This window comes from Lissotriton helveticus, chromosome 9, assembly GCF_964261635.1.
Source record: "Lissotriton helveticus chromosome 9, aLisHel1.1, whole genome shotgun sequence".
Taxonomy (NCBI): domain Eukaryota; kingdom Metazoa; phylum Chordata; class Amphibia; order Caudata; family Salamandridae; genus Lissotriton; species Lissotriton helveticus.
Genome location: NC_136070.1, coordinates 364,044,014 through 364,067,569, shown reverse-complemented (window position 1 = coordinate 364,067,569; position 23,556 = coordinate 364,044,014). Strand labels below are relative to the sequence as shown.

The window sequence follows — 23,556 nt, the reverse complement described above, 5'->3', positions numbered from 1 at the left end:
TCTCTACTACTCACTCTCTACTACTCTCTCTACTTCTCTCTACGACTCACTCTACTACTCACTCTCTACTACTCTCTACTATTCTCTCTCTGCTACTCACTCTCTACTACTATCTACTACTCACTCTTTACTACTCTCTACTACTCACTCTCTACTGCTCTCTACTACTCACTCTACTACTCACTCTCCACTACTCACTCTCTACTACTCACTCTACTATTCACTCTACTACTCTCTACTACTCGCTCTCTGCTACTCTCTCTACTGCTCTCTACTACTCTCTACTACTCACTCTCTACTCTATTACTCACTCTTCTCTCTACCTCTCTACCTCTCTCTCTACTAGTCTCTAACTCTCTACCTCTCTACCTCTCTACCTCTACCTCTACCTCTCTACCTCTCTACACGCACACATATACACATATATATATGCATATATATGCATATATGCATGTGTATATATACATATATATATATTCTGCATATCTATATAAATACAAATATAAATGCATGCATACATATACATATATGCATACATATGCATCTTATTTACATGAAAGTTTTAAAAACACTAATAAAAGCAAAGCTAAAAAGCCACCTCATTACAAACAGAATGGCTTTAACTTAAACGAGGGCGAGATCTATTGCATTTTCAATGCTTGTTTACTTCGGTTCCATCAAGAAGGCATTCAGATGTGTCACACATTTGCCATAAATTCTGAATGTTAGCACTCTAGTTGCTCATTAGATCACTGTAGTAAAGCTACTGCTCACCAGGGAAGTCTGCTGCTAATCATACTTTCTATGGCAAAATGAACCCCCTCATTTTGTTCTTTTTTAAATTAAATGTTTTCAGACTTACCACTTCATTCCAATCAAGATGGCTTCTGGTGTGCCATACTTTTGTCATAAGTAAGACTGTTAGCGCTCTAGTTGTTCTTTAGAACACTCTGGGACATTCTGTCATTGGGCTATACTTGGGCTACATCTGGGTGATATTTGGGCTACATTTGGGCTCTTTTGTCTCTGGTGGCCATCTTGGGAGACTGCATGTCTGAATTGTTTAATGAAATAGAAGAGGATTTGGGAAGTCACTCAAAATGTGCCCTAATTTTTCTTTCTGCAGCACTAATCATACTTTCTATGGCAAAATATACCCCCATTTTGTTCCTTTTTAAATTAAATGTTTTAAGAGTTACCACTTTATTCCAATCAAGATGGCTTCAGGTGAGCCATACCTTTGTAATAAGTAGGACTGTTAGCGCTCTAGTTGTTCTTTAGAACACTCTAGGAGGCTGCAGGAGAACACAAAGGAATCAACTGACAGTCTCTGTCCTTGTTGGATGTACATGTTTTACTGAGAATGTCAGACTTCATTCTCACATGACTGAGAAAGATAATGTGAATTTACAGAAAATATGCTTTGTTTAGCTTATAGATCCCCTTCCAAACCACTGTGGGAAAAGCATGAGATAATAGTTTTCTTTCAAACATGATTCATGATATCCCAGCAGAAGGCTTTTTCACATGGTAAAATCACCTTAGAACACACCACAATTCCTAAAATGAGTATGGTACCATCAACAAATGATTTATAATGTAACTAAAGTCCTAAAACCCTCTATTAACTACAATGCTTTTTAATGAGGTGCTATCATGTATATTGGTCCCAAGATGGCTGCCAACACTTCTTGGATGAAGTGCTGACAGCCAATCAGATCTCACGATGAGATGTGTGGTTAGGCTCCGCCCAGATATGTATGTGTTTTTGAAGTTAATTTTCATAAAAACCACTGGAGCAATTTTCACCAAATATAGCAAAGGCACTTCTGCGTACCAGTCCCTACAATTTTGCCTAGTTTGGTGTAATTCCGTTCAGCGGTTCGGGCTGTAGCCTTGTCAGAACGTCCTATGGAAATTAACATGGGGAAAACACGTTTTGGGACCCCCCTTTTTTCTCAGCCCCCACTTCACGAATCCCTCCCAAAACTTTTAGGGAAGGAGCGCAGCGGAGCTGGCCAAAATTTTGGAAAATTACACACAAATTCCTCAACCGGCGCCAAAGTTATTCCCAATAGAAAGTTGCGGATTTCCTATGGTAGCTAGGTCCTAACTATATATACCTACTGGCTATCGCCAGTAGGATATATATATGGTATATATATATATATATATATATATATATATATATATATATATATATATATATATATATATATATATATATATATATATATATATATATATATATATATATAATTTATATATATATATATAATTTATATATATATATATATATTTATATATATTTATATATATATATATATATATATATATATATATATATATATATATATATATATATATATACGCACACAGACAGACAGACACTCACCCAATTATTGTGGTAGCCGGTTTGCTTAACCTCATATTGAGTGAACTCTTCATAATGATGCTCAAAGAAACTACACACACTAACATTCCTTTCTAGATCACACACACAAAAACAAAATTAGCCACAACTATTGCATTTTCTTCCTAGAATTTCCAGACCCATCTAGTTGTAAAGTGAGCAGGCTTCCACATACATAGAATGTGTGAAATGCTTACTGGGTTAGCCAAAATAAAAAAACGATTGTTAAGGTACAGATCCTACGGACAGTTGCTAGCTAGTTATACTAACAGAAGACATGATCCTGTTGTTTGGGAGACCTTGTATGACAACTGTGTTGCTTTTTGTCACACTTTCCCATATACTTTTGACTAGGACGAAAGCCAGTACTGTAGTTTTTCTTTGGGGAGACAACCACCAGGAGTATTTTGCCCACAATCTGCTGCTAGAACACCAGTAACTGTTACCTTAAGATTGTGTTCATAAGTGTTATCATCAATTAGGTTGCATGCGATTTTGCAACTTAATTTCACTGATTGTGTACTGTTAACTTCTGATAAGTTGCCTATCAGTAACACTGGGGTTAACTAGTGTTCGGTGTTACTAGAAAGCCTATACCATATTTTGACTTTTTAATTTCTATTGTGTTTTCCTTAGGTATCGCAACTTTGACCAGCCTCACCGATTTTATGTAGCAGATGTGTACACTGATCTTACCCCTCTCAGTAAATTTCCCTCTTCAGAATATGAAACATTTGCCGAATATTATAAAACAAAGTACAATCTTGATCTGACCAACCTCAACCAGCCGCTCCTGGATGTTGACCACACATCTTCCAGGTAACAGCCTTAAGAATAGTGCTCCGTTTGGTTTTATTGACAACAGTTTAAAGCTTTTTCTCAAATGTTGGGCATCTAGGGGCAAGATATTCACTGCTATGTAGATGTGAACTTAGAGGTTTCTTACTACATAGGTCTATTGGCTATTGTGTATTTTAACTGTGTATTTAGAATTAAATACTATCTGTCAAGCTTAATTCCACCTAACTCTGACTGTCTCTTCTCCTTTGTTTGTACTTTTTCATTAGACTTAATCTTTTGACTCCTCGGCATTTAAATCAGAAGGGCAAAGCTCTTCCGTTAAGTAGTGCTGAGAAGAGGAAAGCTAAGTGGGAGAGCTTGCAAAATAAACAGGTATTTTGTTTAACCATTCTTTTGTGGTTACTTTATCACCAATTCAGCATATCATTTGATGTTGTGAAACACTCAGTCTGTAAAACCATTAACTAACTTTCCTATATCTTTGTCAACCAAAGATTTTGGTTCCAGAACTCTGTGCTATACATCCTATTCCAGCATCATTGTGGAGGAAAGCTGTGTGTCTCCCCAGTATACTTTATCGCTTGCACTGCCTCTTAACTGCAGAAGAATTGAGAGCACAGACAGCCATTGATGCTGCTGTGGGGGTTAAATTCCTTCCTTTAGATTTTCGGTAAGTGTTATTTATATTTGCATTTCATTGTGTAACGTTTGTTGACTTTATTTTGTAAAGTTTATTGACTTTTTAGGCAATTGTTTTAGAAGGAACCGATCTGCCATTCTGATTTTTAGCTGCATGTAAGAGTTTCCCGATTGATGAGACAATAGTTCTATCCAGACAGCAACCATTACCAGGGGTTGTAATAGAGCTATTTCTTATGGTTTGCTCTGTCCCCATTACACTCAACCTTTTCACCATTCATGTGAGCCACACTTTAGGTATTGTTTGTAAGATTTGTCACTGTTTTGCAGAATATTTGCCGCTCTATTAAACATAAAATATTTTCTTCACAGGTATCCCAATCTGGACTTTGGCTGGAAAAAGTCTATTGACAAGAAAACCTTCATCTCTTGCCACAGTCCCTCCTCAGTGGAAACTGAAAAGGACTACAAACTCAGCACACACATTATTTCTGAAAATGCTGCATGTAAAGTTGACCATGTACCCTCTTTGATGGAAAATTTTGACCAAATGTCTGTGAATTGCAGAACATTACTCAGTGATCCCCTCAAACTCCAGATGGACAATTCTTCAGTGGACTCCATGGCAATTAATGGCATGTCATGTAGTTTAAATGTTGCCACTGACAGGAATGAATTGTCAAGCAGAAACTTTTGCCAAGGGAATCAATCCGTGTTTTGCAAGCAAGAAATACCTGTACAACTGACTACCTCATGTCCCATTCAGAATTCAGATAGTACTGAAAACCAACCTAAATCCAGCATTGAATGTACTCATTACCTTGATGGATGTGCTAACAAACCTACCTCTGATAGATGTTCGAAAACATCTTGCATAGTCAGTGCTTCAGAAGTTTTTAAAGCTTCAAAAAATGAAATGGAATCTGAAAACTGCCTTCCCAATGGGTACTCTTCTAAAACTTTAGGCCCAAATCCAGGTCTGATCCTTCAAGCCTTGACCCTTTCAAATGCCAGTGATGGATTTAACCTGGAACGTCTTGAAATGCTTGGTGATTCATTTCTGAAGCACGCCATCACAACATACTTGTTTTGTACATATCCTGATGCCCATGAGGGCCGCCTGTCCTACATGAGAAGCAAAAAGGTAGGTACTACTACAAAAAAAACACAATTATTATTTCTTAAGCAAGGTTCAGTAGACTGTGTATGTATCCATTTATTTGTGGAGAATGTTTTATTCTTGCAGATGATTTTGGGGGAGGGGGAAATCCCTAGGTTATCGACTAGGAACTTTAGCTGTGGGAGTATGGACCTCTTCAGTGGCATGGACAGAAGAGATGCCCAATAGGTAGTTACAATTGCACTGTGCTCTTTGCACCCTAATCTTAGCCCTCCATTTCTCACATTTATGCAGTAGATACTTGAGACAATGGGGCTTTAAAAATCATTTCAACTTCAGAATTAATTATTCACTAGCTGAATATCTTTTCAGAATTCCATTTGGCAAGTCCTCCAAAACTTTGCATCTTTAAATATTTTATCAAATCTGTTTGGGTTCTGTCTGTTACAGTGAATCGCAGTCATTTCATGTTGTCCTAGAATACCGCTCCCGGTGCTGCTTTACCTTTAGTGTTGTGCCTTCTAAACATTTAAATAATGCAGGAAAATCTCAATATTTAGCTAGAGTCCTTGTTCATTGAGTGCTGTGAAATAAGACAGTTGAACTATTCAAATGTGTTCGGTAGGATTTGTCCTTGAAATAAGCAGATGCTGTTCTCAGCCCTGAGAATCAACAACACTATATGCCAGTACTGCGCAGTAATTTGATGTATTTCGCAAAACAATGAACAAAACAACTGTTCTGTATAGACCACTATTTATGTCAGAATGAATCTTTCAATCAAATTGCTTTTAATTTCTCATGATTTTTTCTATACGTATTTTTAAGAAAAGTTTGAACATTGGAGAAAAATTACACAAATCGCCTAATTACAATGTGAGCCCTTGTTTTTTGTATCAAAATCAGGGGAAAGGGATATCCACAGTGGATTATTTGAAAAATGGAAATTGGAATTTTTTTAAAGAAAGTCAGAAGGAGGTCATTTATACCATCAACATACTCAATCATTCCGTGATACTATCATACAAATCTTACAATCTACCACTCACACTCAAAAAGGAAAAGAATATCAAGAGTACCTCACCTAGAAGTTTAAGTTCTATACTATTTTAAAGGGGTGGGGTACTGATTGGTAACTATTTATCGCAAAACAACCTGAATAACAAAACAAAGGCCATCCGGCTTCTTTTTGTATTTTACTCTTATATACCAGAAAAGTGAAATAACAGATTGGCCTGAACAAACAAAAGGTCGGCGCGTTTCGAAACCCCTTATATGTGGGGGTTCTCCTCAGGACCAAGATGAAGAATCCTGAAAAACATAGAACAACAACTATTCTTACTATCCATTCTGAATGGGCAACTTTCTACCTACGAACAGACATACAGCACTCAAGTTTACCTCTTAATGCTGGGTTGAATCGGTGCAATCTGGTTCTAAAAATGATATATACAGATATTAGTGGTCACATCCTGTGTCTAAGGTCTCAAAGTATCCTCTTAAGTTAAACAAAAGAGAGAATCTTACTTAGCACAGGGTCTTGGGTCTCGCGGCCAAGGTGGTTCCTTCGTGGTCTTATCTGTGAACTTTCTATTTGTAACAGGAACATATGGACAAACCATTAGGATCAGGCAGATGTTGATAGTAAAGCTCATACATACATTATGATGAGTGTTGCCAACAGTATGTATCTGAAACAACTCCATGTATTGGGCTTCTTTCTATTAACGATGTTAATTTTTGCACTAGACTTTCTCTCTGTTAGTTGTCTACTTTCAGTCCTATCTGGCAGATTAGGTCCATATACAGAGTTTTCTGGTTATCTGGCTAATCAGGCTGGGGTTAACCGTTTTCATCTCTAGGTTTGATTACCAAATGTGCACATCTTCTTTGATGTCTGTATTAGCCCCCATGTCAGGCGTATTTAAAGTGCCCAACTTAACTGGTTTCCCGGCCTCTTTGTTTTGAACATGGCGTTTTTTCAAGTAACTATAATACATGGTTTAACGATTATTAGTGAGCCGCTTTTGTTACTGCCTGGGCGGGCTTTGGTGCATGCATATAATTCGTTAATTCTGTGTTCACGCTAAACGACTTTGATTGTGCATTCTGCCTGTAAATCGTGGTGGGTGGCTTCGATTAATACTGCCGTCCTCGGTGCTTGTTCTTTTACCCTATCTGATACCATATATGAAAATAAACCTTTATCAGGCTACTGCCTACCTCAAATAGTTTTCGATGGGCTCTCCAGGCGTCAGGGATCCGTTTCTCCAAAACTTACTCGTTCGAGTGTTTGTTTCCAGGTATAGTCACGTTTATTTTAACGTGTGACGGTCGCTATGAATCATGGGACTTGAAGTTCCATTGTCTTCGCGGATTTTTTTGAAAGGGAACTTTATTTACAGTATTCAGTATGATTTATATTTTACCCAGCTCCCTTTCACGCATTCCGAAAAGGTACTCTGATACAAATGCAAGTCTGAGCGCTTACACGCCTCACTAGTGCTGTGAAGCGCTGTAAAAATTGCTGGCTGACCTATATTGATACATTGGCACTTTCAGTCTAGCTTCTTTCTTCCGTTAGCATAGTCACGCAGTACATCAAGGGCCGCTTCTGGTAATTTCCTCAGCACGCCACCCTCAGTATCATAGGAGGTCTCCTGGCCTTCACAATAAAATAACCTATTCTCTACTTCTCCAAAAATTATATTTTCATACATACCAGTCTACAGGTTATGCCTAGGGAGCCATCTAACTCACCTAAAAAAACACATCATGCTCTAGTCCCTTTTCTAACTCCATTGGTGAAGAGGGCAATGCATTCTCTGAATGTCCTTGGATGCCTAAAATTCCACTTCATTTAGGACAAAAAACGGTATAGCATTAGATCAGCTCTTTGTGGGTAAACTGACTGCAGACTTAACTAGAAACACTTATAGAAAATGGGGTGACCCAGTAGTCCTGGACCTGGGTTGCATATGATACGAAAAACAATGGTCCTGATCTTAATTTCTAGGAGGAATTGAGTCACAACTTGCAATAATGGTTTAAACAAATCATTTACTGAGCCCTAACTCAGTTGGCTCACAGCATTCAAATCCAAACAGTTTTTAGGTAGAAGCGCAGCAACCACAAAACTAAATTCTATCCAAATGGTCTTTATTCCATCCAGTTATTAAGCAACAGTATATTCATTACTGTAGTTCGCAGTGAAAGACAGGGAAAAAGGTAGCTCCAAAAGAACATGCGGGGGAGAGTAGTGCTCTAGATGTGCAAGGGGTGAATAGAATTGAGGGCAAGTGGTGAACAAAGATAGTTATGATAGTTCATTCTTTTGACTGATGATTAATTCTCAGTCTTTTCCACCTGACCACATGTAAACATTTCAAAATCAATTTTTACACAATTTTTTCAACACACAATAACCGTCTTGTGCGGCACGTTATAGTCAAGGACTCGTGGTGCAAGGTGGATGAAATGTGGGCGTCGACATTTCGACCCGTCTTGGGGCTCAAGGGGTACTTGCGGGCCTCTGGCTTCGGGTCTTCCGCAGGACGGTAGGGGCAACCTGAGTGACAGTGTAGTGCCTAAGTCACACACCCGCTAGAATCCACTGGGTCTTCCTGTAATTAGGTACAGTGTAAGTCCCCATCCTTGAATGCAGGGTAAAGTACAGGCTAACCGTTCCAAGTAGTCCGCAGTCAATGCAAGAGCGGTCAGGTTTCTCCAGCTTGCTCAGTCCACATAGATCGTGTGTCAGCTGACACACTGTACCTAATTATAGGAAGACTGTTATTGTGTGTTGAAAAAATTGTGTACAAATTGATTTTGAAATGTTTACGTGCGGTCAGGTGGAAAAGACTGAGAATCATCAGTCAAAAGAATGAACTGTCATAACTATCTTTGTTCACCACCTCCCCTGAATTCTATTCACCCCTTGCACATCTAGAGCACTACTCTCCCCCACACGTTCTTTTGGAGCAACCTTTTTCCCTGTCTTTCACTGCAAACTACAGTAATGAAGCTCAAGACCTGGCTATTCGAGCAGTAGCGGACCCCCCCCCCCCCAGCGCCTTGAGACCCTCCGGGTGAGTAGTGCGCGGTATAAATGCCTATGATTGATTGATTGATTGAGTATACTGTTGCTTAATAACTGGAAGGAATAAAGACCATTTGCATATAATTTAGTTTTGTGGTTGCTGCGCTTCTACCTAAAAACTGTTTGGATTTGAATGCTGTGAGCCAACTGAGTTTGGGCTCAGTAAATGATTTGTTTAAACCATTATTGTAAGTTGTGATTTAACTAGGAACATATCAGAAGCAGTGGATTTCTATGTAGCAGATGTAACTGCTGGTTGCCCCCGGATTTTGGAACTTTCATAGATTCCCATGCTTTTCTATCATTCCCCGTCGTCGGAATGGGAGTCTCGGTAACAAAAATAACATAGCAGTAGGTACAAAAGAGAAAGAAAAAGGCCTAGACCGCTTTCCCTTTTGTAGCATATCCGCCTCTTTTTGTAAAAGAGACCAAACTAAGTATCAGCCAATCAGAAGAGCCTCACCCCATAGAACCCTCCTGAAGGAACCTCAGAGCCTCAGATTTTCTGCCGCACGGTGTGCTTAGGGAGTCTCCTTTGAGCTCTGCTCAATCTCTACTCTTTTCAGGTTTTTTCTTCAGGTTTTCTCATCAGAATTGTTGGCTGTCCCTTCCAGGATGTCTTATAAGGAAAGAAGAAGGCCCTTTTCAAGCCATGTTCCACCTGTGGCAAGAAAAGGTTCTTTGTTGAGGACAGGCATGAAGATTGTATATACTGCCTGTACCCTGATCAGAAGGCTGTGGACTGCAAGATCTGCCGCACCTTTTCTACCAAGACCCTCCGGGACCGTGAGGGTCGGCTCCTCACCTGGCTCCAGAAGCTGAAGTCCAGAAAAGAGACAGTCTCCAGCGACAGTGAGGAGTCTTCTTCAGCCTCATCTTCAAGAAGGTCAGTCAAAAGGGGTAGGGTTCCCCTTCACCTTCTGTGGTGCATCCAGTTAAGGCCTCAAAAAAGACCCCCAGAGAGTCTGAGAGCCAGGGTCCGGTCGAATCTCATCACCATAGTGTAAAGGAGAGAGAGGGACCATCTACACCTCCTACTGGGATGAAGACTGCTCCAGCCTTCAAAAAGCCATCTTCTCAGTCTTCTGAGAAGTCTGACAGGAGTACCAAGACGTCGACAAAGGCGTTAAAGCCCAAAGTTAAAGTGGGGCCGTCGACAGGCTCGTTGATGGTGGTGACAGCGACGTCGACGATGATGTCGACGGGAACATTGACGACGACGGTGACAACGAAGATTTTGTCGACGGTGGTGACGACGACGGTGTTGTCGACGAGTGCTTCGACGACAAGACTGACGATGGCGGCAGGAGTGTCGTCGGTCTCGTCGTCGACAGCGTCGACGACGCCCATCTCATCGTCGACAGTTCGTTCGTCGGCGGTGTCTATTCAGTCGACGACGCCGAAGACAGCAGGTTTACCTGTAACAGCTCTATCGACGGGATCGTCGACGATACTGTCATCGATGGAGAAAATTACTATATCTATGACGAGAATTACTCCGGACATGACGTCTCCAAGGAGGGTTCCCCCCTTGCCTCCCGCTTTGTTGTTAGAGGAGGATGATGAGGATTCAGATTATGAGGATCAGGAATCGTTTGGGTATTCACACAGTCCATCCCAACTGCTGGTGAAATGTCAGGAGACAGATTCGGAAGGAGAGTATCTGCAGGAATGTGCATATCAACATTCTTCTCTGCCACAGGAGTTCACGAGGCAAGAGATGGTATCTGTTCCAACTTCTCTCTTGCAAGATCTCCATAACATGTTGCAGGATTACAAATCAAGGTGTTCTCAGCCTGCTGCTATTCCAGCTACTCAAGCCTTGCCTGTTCCTATGACCCCGTTGATGATCTCTCCAGAGTTGTCTACTTAGGTGGTGTCTCAACCGCAAACACCGGCTCCACAAGTACCTTCAATGCCACTAGGCATTCAGGATGATTCCTCGGATGAGGATCAGAACCTTGATGGCGAGCCTAATCAGGGTTTAGAATGGGACGAGTACGTAATTCCGGACCCGGCGTCACCATGTCCAGACCCTGTGGACTCCCCTCCGGTGGATATCTGGGCGGGGGGTTCCATAAGTTGTTGGAGAGGGCATCTAGCAGGTTCAAGCTACCAATGCCGTCTGTTGCCACTGAGTGTTTCCTCTATGACTTTAAGGAACCATATAAGAAGGTGACTAGATCCATCCCTATTGTACAGCATGTAAGGGAGGAAGGTCTTAAGGCTATGAAGAACCCGGCTACGGTGGCCCCTGTCCTACCGTGCCTGGAAAAGAAATATAAGGCGTCCGAGGATGGTCCGGCGTCTTTGACGGGGCACCCAAAACCAGACTCGGTGATTTCGCAGGCGGCACAGAGGACGTCCCGCAACCCGTCGGCTCCTTTCATTACTCCCCCTGATTAGGAAGGAAGGAGACTAGATAATGCTGGGAAAAGATTCTCTTCATTGGCTAGTATTCTGGTGCGGGCAGCAAATGATTTGGCGATACTGGGCAGGTATGATCGCCAGTTATGGTGTAACATTTCGCCTTTTTTACATCGGCTGCCCCAGGAAGCGAAAGGTGAGGCAAGGAAAATTTTACAGGATGGGGAAGCAACATCGATGGAGATAATAGATTGTGCCATGCACACCGCCACAACAGCTTTTCGATCACTAGCTGGGGCAGCGGTTCTTCGTCGCCAGGGATGGCTCAGGGCGACTTGGTTCAGGCCGGAGATCCAGAATAAAATCTTGGACCTACCTTTCGATGGAGAGGCGTTGTTTGGAAAACATATAGATGACACTCTCCAAGATATTAAGAAGGATACTGAGACAGCTAGGTCTCTGGGTACACTTCAATAACGAAAGGCTCCGTTTAAAGGTGCCAGAGGCAAAAGTACCACTTACAGAGGCTCATACCTTCAGCAGCGGTACTCATCATATGGTTCAGGGTCTCAACAATACCGCCAGCCTTATCATCAGAAACAAGGTCAAACCTCGAATTTCTCCAGATCAAATACTAGAGGGAAACAGAATCGCCAAGGACGTGATACGTCCAAGAGGCAATAGCGGCGTCCTGGCTCTTCTGCTGTGCCCACCTCCACAAGATCATCGGTAAGAGGCAGGGTATCTCCATACCTTCAAAACTGGTACAAGATAACATCAGACTGCTGGGTGCTAAACATCATTCGAAAGGGCCATACTTTGGAATTCACTCAAATCCCAGCATCCAAGCCCCCTGCTGACATTCCGTCAAAACATCTGAGTCTCCTGCAGCTCAAGGTTCATCAGATGCTCCTGAAGGGGGCTGTGGAGCTGGTCCCCTCATCTCATAAAGGGGAGGGTTTCTATTCCAGGTTCTTCCTGGTAAAGAAGACGCTGGAGAAATGGCGCCCTATTTTAGATCTCAGGGAGCTCAACACTTATCTCATTTCGCAATCCTTCCGGATGGTCTCGCTTCAAGACATACAACGTCTCATCAATCCAGGGGATTTCATGACCACGCTCGATCTCGAAGATGCGTATTTTCACATACCCATTCACCCAGCACACAGAAGGTTTCTACGGTTTACAGTAGCCAAGAGCCATTTTCAATTCTGGGTTTTACCCTTCGGACTTCGCTCGGCCCCAAGAATCTTCACCAAGTTGCTGACACCGGTAGCAGCTTTTCTGCAGAAAAATCACTTTCAGGTCTTCCCTTACCTTGACGACTGGTTGCTGAAGGCCCCGTCCAGGGAGGCGGCGAGGGACGCAGTCAAGGCATGTACAAACCTATTTCAGAATTCGGGTCTTACTCTCAACACGGAGAAATCATCTCTGGTTCCGTCCAGGACTGCAGGCTTCTTGGGGGCCATCTTGGACTCGAATCTCAACAAGGCTTTCCCATCCTTAAAAAGACAGGAAGAACTGCGAACCATGGCACTGTTCTTGAGAAAAAGAAGGTATCTTTCAGCACGCCGTTACAAATCCCTTCTGGGAGTGATCTCCTTATGCATCCCTCTAATTTCTCACTGAAGACTGAGGGTGCGACCTCTTCAAGAGCAGCTAGACAAACAGTGGAAGCAAATTTACGGTTCGTTCGACGACAAAGTGACGATCACCTCGGCAATGAAAAAAGCTGCCTTGTGGTGGACGAAGCAGGAAAACCTCTCCCAAGGTCTATCCTTCTTAAGCAATCCGTCTCCTCAGGTGGTGACAACAGATGCGTCATTGGAGGGCTGGGGTGCAGTACTTCAGGATCTTCATGTCAGCGGACATTGGTCACCTCAGCACTGTTTTCTTCACATCAACCTCCTACAACTCAGGGCTATCAAGCTGGCTCTTCAAGCGTTTCTCCCTCGACTGCGAGGTTCGGATGTTCTCATCCGAACGGACAACACCACGGCCATGCATTACATAAACAAAGAAGGGGGAACCAGATCTCTTCCGTTGTCTCAGGAAGCTCAGGAAATCTGGGAATGGGCTATTCTTCACGGAATATCGCTGCAGGCGGAACATCTACCAGGGGTCCTAAACGAAAATGCCGACAGACTAAGCAGGCTGTCCTCAGTCAGTCACGAATTGGAACTGAACTAAATGGTACTGGACGAGATTTTCCAACAGTGGGGCAAACCTTCAATAGATCTATTTGCCACCCGACCAACAAGAAATGCCGGTCTTATGCAAGCAGCCTTCACCATCGAGGGTCATTAGGGAATGCGCTTTCGATAGCTTGGTCAGGAGCCTTTGTGTACGCCTTTCCCCCCATTCCAATGATCCCGAGGCTTACCAGGAAGATCAAGGTGGAACTATGCAAGATGATCTTGATAGCCCCCGCTTGTCCGAGACAGTTCTGGTTCACGGAACTCCATCTTCTGTCGCTCGTCCTTCCTCTTCCTTTGCGGACACTTCCGGACCTTCTCACGATGTCCCACAGACAGGTTTGGCATCCGGATCCAGATTCATTGCACCTGACGGCATGGCTCCTTAGCAGCGCGAATTCATGAACCTTCCCATTTCAAATGAAATAAGAGAGGTTCTCTCCCAGGCTAGAGCTCCTTCCACGAATAAGACTTACGGTTCCAAATGGAAGAGATTTTGCATTTGGTGCTGGAAGGAAGGTGTTGACCCTTTCTCTTCTCAATCTCATCAACTTCTGCCTTATCTTTTGTCTTTGGCTGAGACAGGACTGGCTCATTCATCCATAAAGGTTCACTTGGCAGCGATTTCGCACTATAGGCGTTCTGCGTTTGGACCTTCTCTCTGGTCCTCAAGGATAATTAAACAATTTCTCAAGGGCTTATTCCGAGTCTTTCCCCCGGTGAGGCCTCCGCCTCCCACTTGGCATTTGAATTTGGTTCTCCAACAACTCATGAAAGATCCCTTTGAACCAATACATCGGACGGACATGAAATTTCTTTAATGGAAATTGGCTCTCCTTTTTGCCCTCACATCGGCGAGACGCATTGGGGAATTGCAGGCTCTCAGAGTACAGGAACCTTTTCTCCAGTTCAAAAGGAATACGGTGATCTTAAGAACTAATCCAAAGTTCATACCTAAAGTGCCTTCGGACTTTCACCTAAAAAAAACTGTGATTCTCAAATCTCTCTTTCCTCACCCTTCCACTCCAGCAGAGAAGTCACTCCATTCTCTGGATGTGCAGCAGTACTTAAAAGTTTATTTGGATAGCACCAAAGGGTTTTGGATGTCTACACAATTATTCATTGCATTTGGTGGTCCACGCAAAGGACTTCCTCTGTCAAAGCAAAGTATTGTAAGATGGATTTCCAGTGCTATTATATATTGCCATTCAGCAGCGGGTAAACCGCTAAACCGCAGGATCAGAGCACACTCCACAAGATCCGTTGCTTCATCTACAGCTCTCTTCGCGGGAGTGTACATCAGAGACATTTGTAGAGCTGCTACTTGGAGCAGCGTGCACACCTTTACGAAGCATTACTGCTTGGAGTCCTTGACGCAGGAAGACACAGCTGTGGGCCAAGTAGTCCTGAGGAACCCCTTTTACTAATTGGTGAGCTTTCCTTACTATCCCTCCAACCTTTTTCTGCACATTTTGTCTCTAATGTTGGTACTAATAGTTTTTCCTATGTGTAATTCTTTATTTGCTTATGAAAGTATATATACTGAGGTATTCCTATACATATATACATGTTTGTGCCACAAAATGTGCTTTATGGTTTACTGCTGGCTACTCTGATACAAAAGCATGGGAATCTATGAAAGTTCCAATACTGAGGCAAGAAAACAAGTTACTTACCTGTAACTTTGGTTCCCCAGTATTTTCATAGATTCCCATGCGCCCACCCTCCTCCCCGAGGAAAGCTCAGCCTTCAGCAGACGTGGTTACTGTTACACAACGGCTATGAAAATCTGAGGCTCCGAGGTTCCTTCAGGAGGGTTCTATGGGGTGAGGTTCTTCTGATTGGCTGATGCTTAGTTTGGTCTCTTTTACAAAAAGAGGCGGATATGCTCCAAAAGGGAATGAGGCCTATGCCTTTTTCTTTCTCTTTTGTAACTAATGCTATGTTGTTTTTGTTACCGAGACTCCCATTCCGACGACGGGGAATGATACAAAAGCATGTGAATCTATGAAAGTTACCAATACTGGGGAAACAAAGTTACAGGTAAGTAACTTGTTTTGGTATTTAATGTGCAGCTGCTTCATAATACTCCCGTCTCAATGCTGCTTTGCCTGTCGGCAGCTGATCGTGTGTGGTGCCATTCAGAGTGTCTTGCCGCTGATGCCGAAAATCAACACATATCCGTCTCTGTCACAAAAGGAAATCTCGGCACTCTATTCTCAAAAAACGGTTCAGGCTGTAGCAACAGTCTATGTTGGGCGCGTTTCGGTCTGTGCCTTGTCAACTGCTTCATTATACAGGCATATTTTCACCACAGGCTACTGCCTGAGTCTGAATAGTGCAATGGATATTTCCACGATCTAAGTTGGTTTTTCTAACCTGTTTCATTGAAGGTGAAGCTGCTTTCTGCGTAGTAGCGATAACTGCTTGCTGTTCTAATTTAAGCTTGTGAATTTATGAAAGACCCAATACTGAAGAAGAAATTAATTTCTTATCTGTTACATTAGTTTGTTGAGTGTTGTTTTTTTATATATTCACCTGTGATCATCCTTCTTAGCCAGAGGCTCACCAAGCATCTCTTAATATCCTGCTCACTATTGCCATGAAACCATAGGTACGTAGTATGTGTGTCTGTAGATACACATGCTCTGCATACTCCTTTCATCTAGAGATGGATTCAAACAATTGCAAGTTGCTTTTCTTTGAAGAAGTGTGTCGAGTTGCAAGGTATATGGACTCCTTCGTTGGATGGTAATGAGCTTAAGCTCAATTGTCAGATACATTTTCACCATCGGGTTTGGAACGCAACTGTGCCTTTTGACGGGACTCTTCAGCTCTTCACATGATCCTGCTTCATCGCTGCTGACGATGAACCGACTTTTTTGGCTGGGTCCTCAGCTACATCTAGGTGTGTCCTCCCTCGTATCACCTCTACCTTCTGGTCAACAATGCCGGGTCCGTGAAGGAAAGGTTGCCCTTCCAGAACTTACCCCAGTATAATTCGAAGTTCCCCTGGATTTACCAAGTCTGTAATCTCTGCTTCTCCCACAAGCATGACGAGACGAGGCCAGACTTGCCTCACCTTCTGGTCCCAAAAAACCAATCCCTTTGTGACCGACATGAGCAGAGGTGCGCCCTCCAAAGGATACACAGACTGGACGAAGATGAAACCCCAGACATCTTTGGGGAGCGTGATGTCGAAGAACAGGAGGAAGCAGGCCCCTTCGGGGCCCAACTACTTCACTCAAGTTCGGGGGTCAGTTCACTGGCTGAACCAGACCATGAGGAGGATCCAGACGTGAAGAAGCAGATGGTTAGTATGGCTACCCAGTCAAAACCAGCGGTTGAACAAACACTGCATGCCCCGGCTGAGCACCGCCCATCCTGGGGTCAGGTGTCAGCCCATAGACTGAATAGGGCTCTGCTGGTCCTCCACTGGCTTAGGGCCATGTTCAGTACCAACAGAAGTCCTCAGAGCTGACAACGCTCGCTTCTCCCGCATCAAATGGCCCCTCATAAATCGCTGCCTTCCTCCGAGTGCATAGGCTCTTCCACCATGGTTCTGAAAGTCCCATTGGCACCAAATCAACCATTGTTGGGAAAGCTCACGACACTGAAACCACCTTCGATACCAAAACTACACCCTGCAGCGAAAACCCCCATGAGGCCAAAAGTAACATCAAACTCAGAGGACTCGGAGCAACCCATTCTTCAGCTTCTACATGAGAAGCTTGACCCTGGGCAGAAGATTCTTTTTATGTACCTCCAGATAGGTAAATGTACTACCAAGCCTAAGCCAAACCCTCAGGATACTTTGCCAAAGAAGTGGAAGCTGTCTTTTAAGGAACAAATTGCCCTGGAGCCCACACCTCTTCCAAGGCACTAAAAACTCAAGGACATGGTCACTAGCCCCATCCCTGCACGCCCTTCTCCTCCTCCCTCTCAGCCTCTTTCTCTTTCTCTTCCTCCTCAACCCTCACTGCCCCCACCATATCTGCTACCTCATCAAGCTTCACAGAGGTGTCACAACTCTTCAGATAGGGGGAGAGGATCACAGCCCATTGTACCGATGTGATCCTCATGATGCTGCCAGTGACCCTGCACCGAGGTATGACCCATGGGACGACTAAAATGCTGATGCCCTAGGCGACATAGAACCTGACCTCTAACTCTCCTTGCCGGATGATACTACCACCTATTTGAGGTCATCCACAGAACATCTACAAATTAGACATCCATTTTGTCTATTAGGACAATGAATTCTTGGCTGAAACACTCCTCAAAACACAGCATACCTTCCAGTTCCTCCCTATACTAAAAGGAATGCTGAAGACCGCCCCTGAGACGTTCCAAGAGTTGGTCGAAGTCCGGGCTGTCATGCCAAGGGTAGAATCAAGGTATAAACACTCATCCAATGACCTTTCTTACATCTGCTGGCTGATTCTCTAGTGGTTAACGCGGCGCACAAGTGCCCAAGGTGTACAGGGGACTCTCCACCTCTGGTTTAAGGAGAGCAAAAAGATTGACGCAGCGGGCAAAATACTGACTGTGCAACCAGCCGTACACTGGTACACTGGTGGACCTGCTCGCCCAGTGCAACCAGGCACACTGGGACGAAATGAAGGAACTCCTACAATACCTCCTCGAACAATGCAAACAGCATGGTCAGGAGCTTGTGGCTGATATCACAATCTGCTGCACTCTCGACTCAACCAACACTGTGGCCAGAGGTGTGAACACCAGCATCATGCCTAGTTCCGTGTCTGTGGCTTCAAGAGAGAAGTCCAACAGTATCTGTTAAACCTGCAGTTCCGTGCTGAACATCTGTTCAGGCCATAAATGGATCAAAATGCTCGAGAAATCTAAGGAGAACACTGATACAGTGAGGGCGATAGAGACCCTACAGGCACTCACACTATGATAGTCCTTTCATAGGTGTCAGTATAGCGGCAGTAGTAAAAACACATCCCACAAATCTTCCACATCCTACCAAAGGATTCAGCCATATCATCCACAGTCTACACAGATTTACTCAAGGGGTGTTTACAAGAGGAATTATACCAAAGGCAGAACCAAGAAAGGCACGACTAGAAAGCTGTTTACACCAATCAGTGACTCCCTTTCACTCCCTCCTTGCGCCCGATCACAGTACACCTCTCATAGGAATGCTATAGGGTTTTTTCCCCCATTGAGAAGAGATCACTTCCGACCAGTGGTTACTTTCCATCATAGAACACTGTTACTCCCTGAAACTGACTACAACCCACCCCCCCCCCCCCCCCCCACACATCCTCCCTGCAGAACCCCAGCACCTTTTTCAAGAATACTTCCATGAGCTTATGGTCAAGGGTGAAGATTTGAGTAGTAGTCTTTAAGTCCTTGCAAGATGTGGGAATCCTGAATTTAGGCGCCTCATGTTTCGTTCTTGGTCAAAGTGATTTTAGATTTCTTCTACCTCCCCTTGACTTAATTTGCTAGTTGTTTTTGCCCTTTGTTACCACCAAAATGTGATATTTGGCCTTGATGCTTAGAAGCACAATAGTTGTTTGGATTCATTCAGTCTAGAATTGTTTTAAAGAAGTATACAGGGACATTTTTAAGATGTTAAGGGAGGTTTTGTGTAAGCAGAATTGGGTGCTGTATTGAAGTTTTGTCAGTATCAACTTGAGCCTCAAATTTAAGTGGGAACATGCTCCGAGATGAGACCTGACCCAATCTCAGAGTATTTCAGAGTTAAGATCTTGGTGAAAAGATTGTTTATATACATGTATGATGTGTGAGTGGGAGGAAAATATGTTTGTGTGCATCTGGATGTGCCACATATTTAAGTTTCTAGTTTTTGATTGCTCTCTTCCTGGATTTTTGTACTGTGTTTGGGATCAATCTGGCTTTAGATTTCATATGTGATGGTTTTAAGATAACTATTAAAGTTAACTAAAATGCCCTTAATAGAAATTGGTCTCTCTAGTTGGCAACCGTTTGCATCTTTGTCCAAGCAGGGACCCTTCTTCCTAGTCAGGGTAAGGGATTACACTCTTAAAATAACCCCTGCTCACCCCTTTGGTAGCTTGGCACGAGCAGTTAGTCTTAGCTCAGAGGCAGTGTGTAAAGCATTTGCACCTAACCAACAGTAATACAGTGAAAACACTACAAAAGGACACCACACCAGTTTAGAAAAATATCCACTATTTTTATATATCCAGCACAAAACCAAACCGATGAAAATCCAACATACAGTACTTTGGAAATATATATACTTTGCAAGATATCCTTAAAATGGCAGAAATACCTCAAAAAACACCGTTTGTACAAGTCGGTAGCTCTGTCCGGTGCTACCACGATGCTGAAAACAGAGCTAACTGTTTCAGCAACCGCGTCGGTATGGGCCAGCTGGAGTGTGGACAGAACCAGTAAAAGTACCTTTCTCGTTGGGGGGCTTGACTTAGCCGACTGCAAGATGGCCGCACCTTGAGTGGGCTTTGCCGGACAAGCCGTTTATCCACCACGGTACTGCAGACAACGACGGAGCTTCCACCTCGCTCCACGTAATCCTGCTTTTGCTAACCTTGGGGCGTTGATGGATCCCTCCTGGGCCTTTGAATCCGCCGCTGCACGGTCCTTTCCCCGCTGGTGGCGCCCGAGGGTACATGCATGACTGGCTCTCGGGGCTGCTGGTCGCGCTTGGACCTCTGACTTGCTACGCCAGTGGCTTTTGTGTGGCTCTTCTCGGCCCAACATATGGCGCGTACCCTTTCCGATCATGCTCCCGTTCGCCTCCGTATTCAACTCCCTCTCTTTCCTCACCGCGCGTTCTCTTGGCGTCTGCCCCCTAACGCGTTACGGGACTCAGTATTTTTGATGAGATCCAGACCGATATCACTAACTACCTTGGATCTCAACGAGAGCTCCATCGATTCCCTGTCCACTCTCTGGGAGGGCTTCAAGGTGGTGATCCCCGGTGAGTGTATTTCTAAGCAATCTGGTGTGCTGTGATCTATCCAAGGTGCCCTGGACAGACTGGAGGGTGATATCAAGGCATTAGACTCCTTGTATTCTGTTGACCCTTAACCAGACACTCAGGCGCAGCTCCGGGGCAAGTTTACTGATTTCGCTGACAAGGCTAATAGGGAGCTCTCCTTCTTGGGCACGGAGGCGAGGTTGCGATGTTATGGTGAGGGGGACTTCCATGGCAAGACTCTGGCCAATCTCTTACAACAATCCCATGCTGCCTCCTTCATCACCGCGCTTCAGGACGGGGGTCCGGCAAGAACCGTCTCCCCTGGTGAAGTGATAGATTGCTTCACCCCCTTTTTCTCCCAGGTGTACACAGCTGGGGCCGCACCCCACGCAAGACACACGTGATCAATATTTCGATACCCTTTCACCCATGTTATTCGCTATCGCTATGGAACCCCTTGCAGCTCGACTCCAACAGCACTATACTCAACAAGGTCTCGGCTTTGCTGCTCGTGCCCTGGTTGTTTCATGTAAGCGGATAACGTCACACTCTATGTTCGTAACCCCCAGGAGAATCTTGGCCCCATGATTCGTGAGGCGGTTAGTTTTGGGGGACTTTTTGGTATCCAGGTCACTGGAGTAAATCCATCCTTTTCCCTCTTATCGATGCTACTGTCCCTTACTCTTCTGATTTTCCATTCGTATGGGCGTCTGGACCCACCCGGTACCTCGGAATCTGGCTCAATAGGGACGTGGACGAGCTCTGGAAGTCTAATTTCGGCAGCGCTATGGACTGGTTAGAGTCTAAGATCCAGCTTTGGCAGTGTCTACCCCTTTCTCTGGCAAGCCTTATTGCCATCGCCAAGATGGTTGTACTCCCGAAGTTCTTGTATCTATTTGTTAATGTCCCTATTCCCCTCACGGCTCACTTTTTCCGTAGGCTCAGCTCTCTCATCATTTCCCTCGTCTGGGCGGGCCGGCAACCCAGAGTCGCATACAGCATACTGACTCTTCCTCTATTGCGGGGATGTCTGGGCGCTCCGGTTTTTAAACTGTACTCCCTTAGCGCCCAAGCCAGCGTTCCTCACTTTTGGCTTCATCCGACGCCCCTCCAGCCACAAGTGGCGGTGGAGGCTGCCCTTGCATCCCCCTGGCCACTCTCGACTGCTCTTTTTGCTCCATTCAAACCCCTGTGTGGTGAAATGGACACAGTTGAGACTTTGCAATGGGCTCTGGAGATATTCTGGTTTTGGTATGCTCTTTGCAAATGCCAAGCCCATTGCTCATAATCCAACATCACCCCCCCTCACCCTTGCAGACGGCTGGTATGGTTAAACGTGCTACTAGCTTGGGGCTCTCCACGGTGTCGGACCTGTACCCTAGCGGGACTTTCTTTTCCGGTTCCATGGATACTCTGCTTTTTTACCAGCTCAGGGCTCGCTGCAGGGAGCTTCACTCTTCGTTCCCACAGCCTCCCCCTTTATGGCCGGCCTTCACTTTCTCTAGATTTCCCCCTCCCCTCACAAACTGGCCACTAAGATCTATTCCCTCATGCCTGCTGACTCCACCATCCCCACTGAACGCGCCTGAGTGGCCTGGAGCGCGGACCTCGGTGCTGACCTTTCTCAGGAGCACTGGCTATACTGCTGTAACAAGATCAAACGTCTGTCCCGAACTATCGTTTACACCTCATACACTTTAAATACTTGCACAGATTGTACCGCTCCCCCGCCCAACTTTATAAAATGGGCCTCATCCCTAGCGATAGATGCTTGCGCTGCTCAGCTCCTGCGGCAGACTTCTCCCACCTCTCTTGGCTGTGCCCTAAGGTCTCCGCCTACTGGCACGAGGTGTATGCCACTATCACAGATATCGCCTTAACACCCATCGCGCCGGATCCACTGCTTTGTTGCTTTGGCTTTGTGAAATTTTGCCCAGACACTTCCCGCCGGCTGATTGCGATGCTTCTCATCTTCGCTAGGCGCAGGGTCTCCATGTGCTGGGGTCGTCTGTCCATGGCCAAAGTTAGCGCTTGGTTCGAGGATACGTCACGCTGTCAGACTCTGCTTTCCGAATTCTGGGAATTGGTGCCAACTACTTGCCGTCGATTGACATTTGGGGTCCCCTTGTCTCCTATCTTCAGTGACAGGATGGTTTGCCCGCTGCAGCCTCTCCCGCGCTCCCTGCCAGCTCACCGCCGCGGCGGTCGCCAGAGTTAGTTTGTGAGGCGATACTTCCCTACCCGCACATTCACTTGGTCTCCGGGCCCTCCCTAGTCTATATGGGACCCCTTTCCCGGGGGCTTCCCTCTACCCTTTTGCTTTCTCTCCACATTTCTCTCTCCATGTCACATGCTGCGCTTCTCGCATAGGAAGATCCATGTCCTGTATGCCTTGATTATGATTCAAAATTGTGATTGTAGACTTCTCACCTGCCTGCAATGTAACCTGAAGTACAAGATATTTTTCTTAATAAAGTTTTTTTTTTTTTTTAAAGTACCTTTCTCGTTGCATCTGGCACATTGGTCCAAAATGGAAGTGGTGCAGCGTGCGGTGCCCTCTCGATGCATTGTAGGCAGCGCCTCTGTGACGATCGTCCAGGCGGCGTTGGTGTGACCAAGGCTGACGGTGCAGGGTAAGGTGGTGCTTGATGCGGTGCTGGAAGGTTACGGTGCAAGCGACAGAGCCGGTTAGCGGGAGCTGTTGTCTGCCTGCCCCGCCGGTTGTAGGGGACGAAGCGATGCTTCGTGAAACTTACGAGCAGTGCCCACAGCCACGATGCGGTCACGGGTGTCGAAGTCAGCAGTGGCGATGGTGAGATCAGGATGGCACAGTGAAGCAAGGCAGTGCGGATTGCGGTGCCCACAGGTCTCAGTGTAAGCAGCGGCTCGGTGAGCCCAGGGTTGCGGTGCGAGATGCAGACGGTGCCCTCTGCGGTGCCGTCAGGACACAGAACCAGCGACGGA

General features: G+C 44.9%; 1 protein-coding gene across 2 annotated transcripts in view; it reads left to right on the top strand.

Moving 5' to 3' along the window:
- Positions 1-23,556, top strand: part of DICER1 (dicer 1, ribonuclease III) — a 561,110-nt gene that overhangs the window by 385,821 nt on the left and 151,733 nt on the right. For both annotated transcript variants that reach the window (XM_078660108.1, XM_078660109.1), the window contains exons 19-22: positions 3,050-3,232; positions 3,481-3,586; positions 3,709-3,884; positions 4,226-4,997. In XM_078660108.1, the coding sequence (XP_078516234.1) occupies positions 3,050-3,232; positions 3,481-3,586; positions 3,709-3,884; positions 4,226-4,997 (1,237 nt within the window). The remainder of the gene's footprint in view (positions 1-3,049; positions 3,233-3,480; positions 3,587-3,708; positions 3,885-4,225; positions 4,998-23,556) is intronic.